Source organism: Idiotropiscis lumnitzeri, chromosome 13 (assembly GCF_059441095.1).
Source record: "Idiotropiscis lumnitzeri isolate Australia: NSW breed Sydney's pygmy pipehorse chromosome 13, RoL_Ilum_1.0, whole genome shotgun sequence".
NCBI classification, from domain to species: Eukaryota; Metazoa; Chordata; class Actinopteri; order Syngnathiformes; family Syngnathidae; genus Idiotropiscis; species Idiotropiscis lumnitzeri.
In genome coordinates this window covers 18,537,241-18,550,558 of record NC_142403.1, presented here as the reverse complement: position 1 = coordinate 18,550,558, position 13,318 = coordinate 18,537,241, and the positions used below count along the sequence as shown (strand labels likewise).

The window sequence follows — 13,318 nt, the reverse complement described above, 5'->3', positions numbered from 1 at the left end:
CGGAGTTGATGTCATGGTTTTTGTGGAGAAGGACCCAAATGTCGGAAAGCCAGGTAAGAGTAACTCAAAAATGGAAATTTAATGGAAAGAAAACAGAACAAACAAAGGACGGGGGAAATAAAAACACAAAAGTACAAAATATTTTTTTGCCATGGGGAAATGAAGCTTTTATGAACCCTTTGAAGAAATCGGTTCAAAATGGTTTGAAGCTTCAGTGATGACATCTGGTGGCGAAAAACTAGAACTGCAGTCATATACTATCGAGGCTTTTAGACAGTAAAACATAACACTACTACTGTATTTTTTTTTTTATCTTCAGATGTCATAAAACAGATTCTCAACAACTCACGTTGACAATTTGGGATGATTGTGAGGATCAATCACGGCTTGTAGAAGCCATGAAAAGTCAACGGAAAGCTGCTGTCAACCTCTGCCCTGGCGATCTCGGTCAGTTTGGCGGCATCCAGCACCAACAAGAAGCCCGGTCGCTCTGCTCCTGGCTTCACCACAATACTCAACAGCACCCCTAGAGGACACACAATAAATGACGCACAATCTGGTTTTGCCTGATGAAGCAACTCCCTAAAATCCCGACAAATAAAATCGAGTATTCCTACCGTCATCCTCTCGCGTAGCTCCCGGTGTCGGTACAAATAGTGGTTCCGACGGATAACACTCGTCCTCCTTCCACAGCCACGTCTCTTTGGTCTGCACGTTCAACTTGACAATCTACAACCAAATTGTCAAATATTTCTTGAGCCAATGTGTTGAGCTGATGGGCCTTGCGTCAGTTTCGCACCTTTTCGGGGATGAAATGGTTGAGTTCAAGACCATAAGTGAAGGAATACTTTTTGCCACGGCACTGAGAGTAGTTGATCTGCGGAAACTCAAAGGCTGGGAGACAATGCAGGCAGAGAAAGCGTCAACGAGCAGACATTTCATTTTTTTGTGCAAGAAACAAACAAAGCGCTGAACAAATCAACTCATGTAGATATCAGTTCTTTTTCAAACATTTATTTACGGTGACCGCTACGTTTGCAGGCTTTTAATGCTGAAGCATTTCTCGCTTGTTGACGGCAGCACTTTCGTCCGGGAAGAGAAAAGAAAACGGGTCGCACCTTGTCTAGGTTTGGAAAAGAGGACTTCAGGTTCCAACCAGACGGTTCCGTCACTACGAAGCGCAGCAGTTGCTGTTGTGTATGGCAGAGAAACCAGGTTCTTTCCTTGCTCCTCCTAAAATTCAGCATTTTAGAATCATTTGAATATTTTATAATAATTTATTATATAATATATATTTACAATAAATATATATTAAAATATTATAATCCAAATTCAAAGTTTAATAGCCACATTTGACTCAATTAATCAATTTGTAGGAAATTCACACAAATTAAAACACTGGCATACAAGTTGAATTTGTTCCAAGACTCAGCATTTCTATCACAAATCATCTTTTGCTTTTGAAATGAATAGAAATGTCATCAATACGCCTCCAACCGGCCACCACCGGAAAAAAAAATCATCTGCTTCACAATTGCAAAAATTAAGTTTATTTTAAAAGGGCTGAGATCATATTTTTTGTATTTTCTCAATCATTGCTCAATTTTTCACGTACAAATGATGTTGCGTTACGTTACGTTGGCGGACTTACGCTGTGCAAATCCAGTGGCAGTACGTATCTTCGGACCTCAGGCTGAGGCGCTCTCATGGCTGCTTTCTTCACCTCCTCCCACTCCCCCCTCAGGTTGGCCAGATACAGGTAGTTATACACAAAGTCATGACTGCAAAAAGAGACGATCATTAAAAAGTACGCAAGCCAATCACCCACACGCAAGATCACACTTACCTTTTCCACACGCAGAGGTCAACGACAATAAATCCCTCATCTTCATATGCGTTAATGTGATGGAAGACGTTGAAAGCTGATGTTCGGAATTTGTGGCTGCTCACATATGCTGCCGGCTCTTTCGTGGCCAGGTGAAACCATGTCTATAGAAAAAAAAAATGGCAATGTACAAAGAGTCGACCATAAAAAGAATTGAACGCAAAAATTGTCTTTACGATACATATTAAATAATTTACGGTATTTTCCGGACTACTTTTTTTTTTGCTTGATTTTGAACCATGTGGCCAATACCTAGGGTGCGTCTTTTCTGTGGATTTTTTTCTTTCACCACTAGCGGCGCTCTATAGTTCAGAAAATACGCTAAATAAATCTGTTCTGTTTTAATGAGCAAAGTTGTTGCCGTGTTAAAAAGCACTCTTTTAACAATCTGTTTATGGACCTTTCTGTGCATTCACAGTACAAAACCGTTCTGTACATGCAGGAAAAAAAATCATTTTTTTCAACATAAATAAATATATATATATATTTTTTTTTTTCATAATAGGCTGCTGCGGCTTATCTACAGATGTGCTTTATAGTCCAGAAATGACTGTAAACTGGAACATTTAACATCCATCATTTTCTACGGCCCAAATCCAGCTTTCAGCTGACTTTGGACGAGTGACGGGACGCGCAAGGGACAGGATAGCCGATCCGGTCCTGCGGTCGTCCAGGCTTAATAACATACATGACACGCCCACCTACCCCCATGCTCTCGTTGGATTCAAAGCAATCCATGTATGTGGCTCCTCTGACACTCCAAGCCGACAGAAACTTGAGCAAGTTGATTTTCACCGGCTGCTCCACGAACACGAAATAATTGTCGGTCAAACCGAAGCTGCACAAGCGGAGAAAAAAAAAAAACATTTTTAAATCATTTTTAAATGTGGCCCATTCTCAAGTGGTCCTCAAGAAATGAGAAACATCTTCCTTGGTACCTGTGTATGTAGGATGGTTTCAACCTCTCGCTGCTTGGAAGTTGAACGATGACCTGCGATTTCGCTAAAGGGTTCGACTTGTCTAGAAAGGCAAAGAACCCCCAAATTTTTTTTGTCTATTCGGCATGTATAGATGTTGACAACAGCAGTGAGCGTGCAGCAAACTCACCTTTCTGAGCAGGTGGGATCTTAACAATATTATAAGCGAGACTCATATTCTTGCCAAAGCAGTTGCCGATGTTGTAGACTGTACCATCTGCCTCAAAGTGGGGGTGCGCAGTTACTCCATTGACTGACAGGTACTTACACAGGTCCACCTAATTTAAATACATCGACAAATCATCTTGGTATGAAATTGTATAAATCGTAATAAATCAATCTAAAAGTTTCAAAACTTTGAATTTGACAGATTTAGGTTTGCATGGATCATTACAAAAAATTTTAAAACAGGGTTCACTTGACAAAGGCCGCAGGTGGATTTTAGTCTGGCCCACAAATCGGACCCTAGTGCGAGTGACGTGGTCGCAGCCAAATGGGCAAACGCCAAAAATTGCCTCGGAATGCATCAAAAGCGCCACGATCAACCGAGCGTACTTCTTAGCATTTGATGCGTAATATTTTTGGAGTTTCTGTTTTCCGTGAGGTCCCTGAAGTGCACACGAAGGTGCTTGGAGCATGTTACGGAGTGAGTGAAATATTCTATGGGAGATTAGTTGCGACAGCGAAGTTGAATAAAGCAGAACAATTGGCAGGACGACGTGTGTGAAATTGGTTGACTTGAGCAAAATAAAACAAGACAAATTGGGCACGGTCGTTTGAGAAAAAGAAGAAGGAGACGAATAAGACCATAAAAAGGTAAGCGCATTTTAATATCTAACGATCTTTAAATACACCTGGATGTTTTTTCTTATGTTGTTTTTTTTTTATTTTTTATTTTTTTTATGGGGGGCGGGATTTAACCGAGATAACCAGATCGCGGCCGGAGGGCGGGGGTCTGACCGTCAAAATGTGCAAATATGCATTCATAACGTCCAAGTCGCTTGACTCTTACCTTCTCTAAAGTGTCCAGTGACTCGGGATCCACCTTGGTGATGTAATTGGTCTCGGTAACGGCGTAGAAGTCTTCCCCAATTGGATAGATGTTCACGACACAGTTATCAGTCACCTCAATGCCCCGGAAGTAGGAGAAAAATCTACACACACACACGTAGACACATAGACACAAGTAAGTGGTTTATTTATGAAAAAAAACAACATTTTATTTTCAGTCAAGTTCACCTGGAGAAGATATTTTTGCAGGGGTCAGGATACACTGCTGTTCCAAACTCGGTGACGACCACTCTGTTCTCAGTCATCGCCCGGACATAGGCGTCTGTTTTTAAAAACCTAAACAAGAAGAAGCGACACTGTCATTTTCAGGACAAGAACACACTTTCCTGGTCTTTAACTGTTCACTTCTTACTTTCTGTGGTAGGTCACGTGACCGTTCTTCAGGTCAAATTTATGCATGAGAGCCTGTCCGTCAAACAGATGGTGGAACGGTTGGTCCCCGACCTCGAAAAGACCCGGTCCCATCCTGAGAAGACTGCCGCCCAGCCATGTCGGCAAAACGCCTTCACAGACAGATACAAATTTTAGGCACACACAGAAATTGGCGAGGAGCAAATTGTTTCCTGACTAGTTCGCCATGGCGCTGAGGGTGACAACGTTCTCCGTGTTACATTTGAGCAGATTAGCAAGCGACTCCTGTCAAGACGACAGTACAGGTTGAACGAATGTTCTCACCTACCTGTGACCTTAGCTGGAATTGCTTCATTCAGCTCCTCCACTGTCTCGAAGATCTTTCTGTAGCCAGCAGCAGGATGCTCCACACTGCACAAGAATTTCAGTTTGTAAATTGCAACTAGTATAGAAAAAAAAATATACACAGATAGGCCACAAGAGGCGTGTCAGAAAAGTCCCAGGACTGAAACCTCTTTTTGCAGATTGTGATTGTCAGAGAAATTGCAGGACAGCTAGCAACGTATCCATCAGCTGTGATTGTGATTGGCTTTTGAATATTTTTTTTTAAAGAATTTCAATGAGGTCATTTTGCTCATATTAACGACAGAAACAAGGTTTGATTACTGATTTTGAAAAACTGAAATTCACTCAACATACATACAAAGAGGTCAAGGAAAACTACATTCCTCAAGTAACTTGACTCATCTAGCCCATAAAGAGCATTGCAATATAACATTCACTCCTAAAAAACAAAAGCAAAGAAAAGCTTCACTCACTGACTGGCCATACTGCTGTGTGCTCTTCCCAACTTCTTTTCACTTTCGCAAGCACTCCAAGCAGCATTTAAACCACACACCAATTTCCTGTTATGAGTAAAAGAACTCTCCTCCTCCTCCTCCTCCTCTTCAATTCCTCATGCCGCCACTCTCCTCTCCTTCCCATTTGCTTTTTTCCTCCCCTTCGACCTCGCTCATGCCATGTGAAACAAGCCAGCATTGTCTCGCAACTGTCCTGCTCAAGGCCCCAAGCCAAATATCCTCCCAAGCCTCCAAAACAAGGTCGTTGTTTACCTGGAGGGGCAACAAACACTTTGCAAGGGCCCGGGTCTCAAATTTCGGCTGTTTGATTGTGGTTGAGCATGTGAAAGAATGTCCTCTAATTAGTTCCAGACAGCTTGGAGAAACTCGACGAAGGGAGAAGTATTTGGTGGTGGCGAGTACAGAGGTAGAATGAGAATAACAAAACAAGAATAAATCAAACGGTGTAGATTGTAGAAGTTGAACGGTTGAAGTCAGTCAGACAAACGTCAGGGAACATTTAACCCATTACACGTACGTTCGCGTTCGTTTTCGCCGACGGGTATGAGACAAAATCGGGTTATCATTCTTGTTTTGAAACACGTCAGGATTAAAAGGGTCACAGAAGATCGACTGACTGTATAGCAACAGCTGTCGGTAATGTAGTTGCTAATTAAACAACTTGGTACATGAATTGTTTGCCTGCAAGAGTGCCATATGAATTAGTGACGTCATTCCAACAAGAATTTTCCCCATCCAATGACTTGGTGTAAAGATTCGCCATTTTCGAGTGATTTAATATTTCTTTTCATTGACCAATTTAGAAACAACTGAAGAATTAAATTAGAAAACATGAGCTGTATCAAATGACACGTTCAGATAGGCTTAAATCAACATTGTGTGTGTTGAATATAATTACACTGTGCAAATGTACTACACTCCACCCAAAATTTTGAAGTTTTCTAGGTTTTCGTAATATAACGACTACAACACAAAAAGACCAAACAAGTAACAACTGAATGTGTTTATTTCCCTGAAATTTGCATAGTTGGAGAGGAACAAGTTCAACAATGTGAGGCTTTATAAACAGCATACAAACATCTATTAAGGTCAAATCATACTTCATTGTAAGATGGGACCAATAAATACCATTTATCATGAAATTTGAAAGGTTACGCTTTAAGCATTACGTTTATAGCCGAATGAAAGCGGCCGCCCTAATTTATCATTTTTAACGGTTTAAACTACAGCTTTCTGGTCTATGATAAAATCTAGACAAAAAAAATTCAACTACTGAAGAAACTAGAACGATGAACACAAGCAGAGTGCAAAAATAAAGCTGGAATCCTTTCCCTGCTTTGTAATGGAAAAACAGGGAAAGTTAAACCCTAAACATCATTATACGAGGGATACGGGAACTGAACATTTTTGATTAGTCAGTCTTATAAAATGTTTTGTCAAAAAAAAAAAAAGTTTTTCAAGCAAAAGACGTCTAGTATTAGTATCATTAATTTAAATGAAGACATTTTAAACCTACATGTACACGATGCCTACAGTATATAGACACTTAAGCTTAAATGGTAAAACTGTGCAAAAACAACATGCATGCCATCTGTCAACCTGCCTTCATATCTCCCAGTTTTGTCACACAAAAAATAATAATAATAAAAATAACAGTTTCAATTGTAACATCCTGTTCTGTGGGTACCAGTGTGAGTGCAGTTATAGTGCAGCAAACATTGCAACTATTTCAGCTCCTGATACTGAAAGCTTTGGTCTTCCCGATGAGCAACGGCGCTTTCATCTTTGGCTTGTTGTCGGCCTTATTGGCTTTTTCCGTGGAGGGGAAGCGTTGCCTGTAGATGTCAGGGTACTGCTTCTGAAACTGAATACCGCCACGCTTAAACAAGATGCCAACAAATAATAGACATTTTATTTTTTTTACCTGTTTTAACCTTTTGCGTCTGTCCTTCTCCGTCATGTTTTGGTCCGTCACCAACATCTCCAGCAATTCCCCCATGGCCTTCTGGGAACAGGCCAACTTCTGCTGCTCAAATTCGGCACCGCTAATCTGACGGCAGAAGGTGTACATTGGCAGCGGGGCGCACACGGGCTCGCCTCCGTTGACGTTAGCCGCGTCTTCTATCGGTACCTGTGGGCAAGAAAATGGAACGGAGTCAACCTTTCCTCAAGTAGCAATGCACCACACCATGAATGAAATTGACAATGGGGGGGGGAAAAAACGTACTTTTCTCTCATCAGCATTTTGTGTGATGTTTTTGGAAGGACTGTACCTGTGCGGTGCGCAAGTACTGGACATGATCATTAATTGCACAGAGCAGATACTCGGGGACGGATAGAATGCTTTGCTGATGATCCATTAAGAAGGAAACCAATCGGGTTGCCAAGAGCTCATCCAAGTCACACTCGTCAGCGCTGCCGAGAACGCAGCCTGAAAACGTGTGGACCATCTGAAAAAGCAGCGAGGAAGCACAAGTCACATCATTGACAAATACGACCGACAGCACCACACTTGCATCCAGAAGGTACGTTAGGAGAATGATTCACAGGTGTTGTGAACGTATTTTGGATGAAGAAAATGAGTCGTTTGTTTTCTCTCTCTCTCACCAGCGTCCGGGTACCAATGGCCGGGTGGAGTTGAGGCATATCCACATTCTGGCTGATGCGAGACATCATCCTCATTAGGAGCTGCAACTTCCTACGAGAGGCCGGAGGGAGGAGGAGCGTGCACAACTGCAGTGCCTCAATGGCCACGCGCTCACTCTGAGGCTGGAGAAGCCCTAAGCGCATATGCAGAGAGAGAGAGAAATCTGTCACCGGACTGCCTTGAAAATTTTAATTGATGCAAAAAAAAAAAAGGAAAGGAAAAACATGCAAAACGTCAGGCTTGGTGTTTTATGATTTTGAACGAGTTTTCTTGTGTTGCGGCCAGAAATGACGCAAAACAAGATGAAAACTTCAGCAAAACACAAAGCAAAACTTAAACGGGCGAGATGATGGCTGCTCAACTACAACTAGTCGATGAATTGAGTAGATTGCAATCGACGCAGTAAATGTTGAAGCTCAGACACTCTTATTACGTGGCAATCTGCAAAGACATTTAAAGATTTTTTTCCCAGCGTTGCGCAGCAATGCATTTGTGTCCCAAACTAAATCGGTACGTTGACAGGCTCCTGGCAATTGTTGCCAATAAACCTACATTATGTACAAAGCACTCTGCAACTTTTGGTTGAATTGCTGATTAACATTTGCAACACTCGCTATGATGAGGTGTTAGATTGCGTTAGTTTGATTAGTCATCCGCAGACACACAGACAGGGAGAGGAAGACGGAGAGGTCTTACTGTGCTCAGATTTTGGTTCTGGGGGCTGCGTTCTGGCCGTAGGCGCACAGACAGACGCTTTGACAAGTGAAGCGGGTCGAGGTAACTTGGACACATCCAGAGAGCTCAGGCAGCGACGGACAACCGCAGGCGCCGGCAGGGTCCAAAGACAGGATGTACTGGAAGCCAGTCGGGGCCCGTTCGGTTCTGACGTCGCGTGAGGCGAGAGTGCTTTGGTGGCGGGGGACGAAGACAAGCTGGAGCGAGGCCCGGACAAGAGAAGCGGAGTGGCGACGTGGGAGCGGTTCTGGTCCGCTGAGGCGTTAACGTTCAGGCAGCTTGCAGTTCTGCTTTGCCACTTACTCTCCTTAAAGGATTCCTCGTTGCTCTCCACAACGATGTCCAGACAGCTGCCCGCACTCCTCGGTCGCAAATTGTGCGTGCCACGTGGGGCTGAACGCGCTGCCACAGGTCCGCTGAAACTGCGTGGAGCAATCCCAGATGGAACCAGTGTTTTTGTTGACGCCGAGGTAGAATCGGAAGAACTGCGAGTTGTCCGACAGTTTCCATCTTGGCTCCGGTTGCTCGAGAAACAGGCAGCCAGGCTGTGATTGGATAAAAAGATTTGTTGCCTGGTCAGAGGGGCGGAGTCATCAAGGATTGTCTCCAGAGAGGAGCTCCTGGCTTGGCACCTCAGGGAAGACCCGACAGCACTGAGGCTCGTGTAGCTGCCTCCTAACTGGTCACCGTGCGCGCTGGTCGGACCTCGTCCCAGCACCGCTAGGTGGGACTGAATTTTGCCGCCAAGCACTTCCCTCATTGGAGACTCTGTCTCATCGCATGTTCCCTGTCTGAGCAGCGACAGGAGAAGACATTCTGTGGAGCGGAATGACGTCTTGGCTGGGGGCGGCGCTGAGGGTAGATCGCGCTTCTTGCGTTTGCCATGTTGGTGGGGAGCGGGCGCTGCAACATACCCGCAGTACACTAGACAGAGAGGAAGACACAGGGTCGAGCATTGCAGGCAGAGAGTCGGTGCAAGCAGACAGTGAAGGAGGAGGGACAAGCTTGAGTTAGTTCAAAACATTGTACAAATCCAAAGACAACACAGCAGGCATATAGAGAAAGCACAGACGCTGCTAATAATGTTAGCGTTTCACAAAGAGGAGAGAGAACCAAAACATCCCCAACAAGGCCGTCCACAGTCAAAAACAAAATCCACGTCTTTGAAATCAGTGCTTCTCAAATAGTGGGGTGGACTCACATGCTTTACTTCAATAAAGTGTAATTGCACATCCACTCCACTAGTTGGCAGTGGCGCTCTCCTTTCCCATTGAGCGCAGCGAGTATTAACTTTACGGTGGAGGTTTGTTTTGCAACAAAAATGCTCTAATTTATAGTTGCGGTGGAGAGTGGGTGGTGGCCATTTGTTTTCTTCTTGCTAGGGGGGGGGGCGTAACAGAAAATAATTGAGAAGCACTGTTTTAAATAGTCAATAGTAAGAGCCAATGAAACCTGTACGTACCCAGCACGTTGATAAATAATTCATACAATTCGTAGGTGAGTAACGGCTGCGGAAGGCTGTAGAAGTAATCGGACACGGTTTTGAAAACGTCCCGCTCAAAACCCGGATAGGACGGCTGCGCACTGTCATACTTGGGCCCTGGAATTGAACACAATGTCAGCGGCAATCACACTTAGTGATGGTTAAATGAAGCTTTAAATCTGCTTCATGAACCAGTTGTAGTATTTTTGGACTCCAGTAGATGGCACTCGCTGTTCAACATTGGGTTGAAAGCACACTGACTTGCCATTTTAAAAGCCTTTATTTAAACCAACAGTGCCATCTACAGGACTCAACAACTGGTTCATGAAGCAAATTTGAAGCTTCATTTTCCCATCACTAATCACACTCTGAATTAAGAATAAAATAAAATATGTGAATTACAAAAATAAATGCATAAAAAAGCGAGATTAATGACATGGAATGGATAGTAAATGTTGCGGCGACTCACAGTTGGCCAGGCTCTTCATAGCGGACAAAACCCAATGAGGAAGGTCATCTAGAGAAAAGATTGGATTGGATAGTATTTTAAAATATAAATTTCATATTATATGAATTTACTGATATAAAATAAAAAATAATAATAAAATTACTTGTGATGTTGACCAAGCATCAGTGTAAAAACAAGCAAAGAAGTCATGATCATAAATGTTTGCTAATGAAGTTCAGTTTCATTTGAATTTACAACCATTGCTAACTGTAAATCACTGAATAAGTGGAAATCGTAATAAACAGAGGTAAAGCGAAAACCTACTGGTCTTGTCATCCAGGGTGACCACACCATGCTTGTTGACTTTGGTCATGTTATGGATGATGTGGTGAGGGTTTATAGAACGGTGGTCTAACACTTCATCGAGAGTCACAACACCAAGAATCTTCTGCAGGCTAAAACACAACACAAAGGAACTTCCTCAAGCTCATGGTCTGGTCTTCGTTCATTCTGTATTGTGAGTTTTTTTTTTTTTTACTGGGTCAGGGTGGTGTCTCTCCAGATATTCCGCTCATCATCTCCAGTCAGCTCTCGTCTATGTACATGCTGCTCTCCAGGATCGTTCTCCTCTTCAGCTTGGCAATTTTCCTAAAACAGATTTTTGTTTTTTTGATTAATAAAGAAAAAAAAAGACAATTTTAACTGCGTGTCATGCAAGTGTTTAAATTGCAGACACCGGACAACAGGAAAGACTTTGTATACAGTTTAGCGAACCTCAGTCACCTGTTCATTTTTCTTCACGCTTTTAAACCGGAAGAAACCTTCTTTGTCTCGAAGTGACGGCCTTTTCTTAATGCCTTTGGAAGCGGATGGCATAGCTGGACACGGGATGTGCTTCAGCGGAGAAGTGGACGGAAACCTTTGAAAGAAGAAAAGACGAGGACGATGTCAGAATGTCATGGCAGCAAACACAATATCTATTTCATAATCCAAAACAGAAAATGAGGTTAATAAAACAAAAGATTACCGATAAAGTGTGTTATTGTCCTCCAGATCCTCGGTGCCCCAACGGCCCTTCACGTCTTCGATCACATGGTTCTTGAGAAACTTCTTGAGCAGCTGCACCGTCTGCTGTCGGGTAACATCGGGACCAAAGTTGCTGTTGCTGCAGAGCATTTGATGCAGCCAGTCCACAGCAGCGAGCGCCGTGAAGCAGGAGCTGTAATTTCTCAAGTTCTGCCGGTGCTTCTTCAGGGGCATTCCAGCCCGGAACAGACGAGTTATCTCATTCCACTAAGACCAGACAAGACAATTCATTAAGCTACTTTAGTACCAATGTTTATGTAGAATTTATCATAAAATCTCTACAGAAAATGCATTTTTAGTTGAAATACAGAGGAAGTTGCTTGAAACGAAGATCATGTTTTATTGAAACGAATTGATGTGTTAGTATTTATTTGCATCGACTAAGTTTTTACAAACAATTGTGTCAAATTAAACATTTTAAATGATTAAACTGTCAACACAATGCATAGATTATAATCACAGGTCGGTTATCAACGTAAATGCAATAATTTATTAGAATTCATGAACTGCATGTGTGTCTTTTTAAAATACATTAGTGAAATTTTCCTTTAACAAACGTACGTATCCGGCGCGTAAAAAACTTTATTTTAGAAGTTCAAATAGTTTGTTCTCGTTAGTTTACGGCTATGCGAAATTTTCCTCGACGGCAGTTTGGTCTTCAAGACGTAATGTGACTTCATATTTTGTTATTAAACAAGCATTTTCAGGTCTGATGTGGAAGTCTTCATCGTCGTTTGCCGACAAGCACTGAGCTTGTTGACGTGCATTTACTTACCAGCTTCGTAGCTCGGTACGGCCCAGGGGTGATGATATGTGAACTCATGTTTATCCCAAAACGACAAAACCGGTCATTTCAAATCGACATTTAATTCGTATCCATTCCTAAGCAAGCAATTGTTTGACGAGTTTGTGAGCTTCGGTTTCAACAATGCTAATTTCCTATTGCTTGCACCCGTCCGTTCAAAATTACGAGCCGTGAATTTCTGCCACGGGATTGGACAGTTCCATAATCACGTGTCCACATCGACGTGAAGGCTGACGTAGGCAATCAAAATAACGTGGACTATTTTTTAAAAGCCTATTTTCGCGACACAACTTGTGCTTTAGTTTAATTTTTTCTTTCTGTTGTTGTGTACAATACGAAAATACTCTGATGACCACTGTGCTCACATTCTGACAAATGTTAGTTTAATTTACGTAACAGTGTGGGACGTATACAAATAAAGTTTTATAATATAGTTTTGGCTGAGCCCCAGCTTCTTGTTTTGGGGTGGGGTTCCACACAGGTACACAGGTGGAAGCCGTTTGCTCTGCCTAATGGCGCCCCCTGTCGTCGTATTAAGAAAATAAAAAATACAGTGCTACGGCATTGTCGGGGAAAATGCACGAAACAGAACATTAAGAATATAAGAATAAATCTATCAAGCTCGCTATCCAGCCCCATGTGACAAACGACTGCTTTGACTCTTCCCCACGTCAATTTAAAACATACCAGTACTGTATTCAGTATTAAATGCAATAAGGAAGAAAACAAAAACCTACTGCCGATTTCTGGAAAAAAAGGGGGGGAAATAATCATATTTTCTTTATTTGGGGACGGCCAAACAAAGCTCTATTGATTATTGTGGAAGTTATCATTTTTAAATATTCGTGTTGAGCAGTTCGGAGGGGGCGAGTCTAGATGATTGGCGGATCGCTGTTTACTCTTTTCGGTTTGATAGGAAGTCGGTCGCTATTGGAGGAGGTGGCGACTCCTAGCTTATAATTGGCTGCTG

At 42.6% G+C, this 13,318-nt stretch overlaps 2 protein-coding genes across 2 annotated transcripts; both read right to left on the bottom strand.

Annotated features, from left to right (window-relative positions):
• Positions 1-98: 98 nt before the first annotated feature.
• LOC148324891 (retinal Mueller cells isomerohydrolase-like) lies at positions 99-5,233 on the bottom strand. The gene is made up of 14 exons (XM_088313073.1): positions 5,103-5,233; positions 4,613-4,695; positions 4,286-4,436; positions 4,102-4,209; positions 3,875-4,016; positions 2,993-3,140; positions 2,824-2,905; positions 2,591-2,723; positions 1,847-1,989; positions 1,652-1,781; positions 1,119-1,233; positions 800-894; positions 618-729; positions 99-526 (listed from the first exon to the last, which is right to left on the bottom strand). The coding sequence occupies exons 1-14, from the start codon at positions 5,111-5,113 to the stop codon at positions 381-383; spliced, it is 1,599 nt and encodes a 532-aa protein (XP_088169199.1). The 5' UTR covers positions 5,114-5,233; the 3' UTR covers positions 99-380.
• Positions 5,234-6,132: 899 nt separating this feature from the next.
• depdc1 (DEP domain containing 1) lies at positions 6,133-12,554 on the bottom strand. Its single transcript, XM_088314085.1, has 12 exons — positions 12,319-12,554; positions 11,485-11,750; positions 11,241-11,376; positions 10,996-11,105; positions 10,782-10,912; positions 10,479-10,526; positions 9,989-10,126; positions 8,488-9,450; positions 7,752-7,924; positions 7,418-7,594; positions 7,069-7,275; positions 6,133-7,008 (listed from the first exon to the last, which is right to left on the bottom strand). The coding sequence occupies exons 1-12, from the start codon at positions 12,364-12,366 to the stop codon at positions 6,874-6,876; spliced, it is 2,532 nt and encodes an 843-aa protein (XP_088170211.1). The 5' UTR covers positions 12,367-12,554; the 3' UTR covers positions 6,133-6,873.
• Positions 12,555-13,318: the final 764 nt, after the last annotated feature.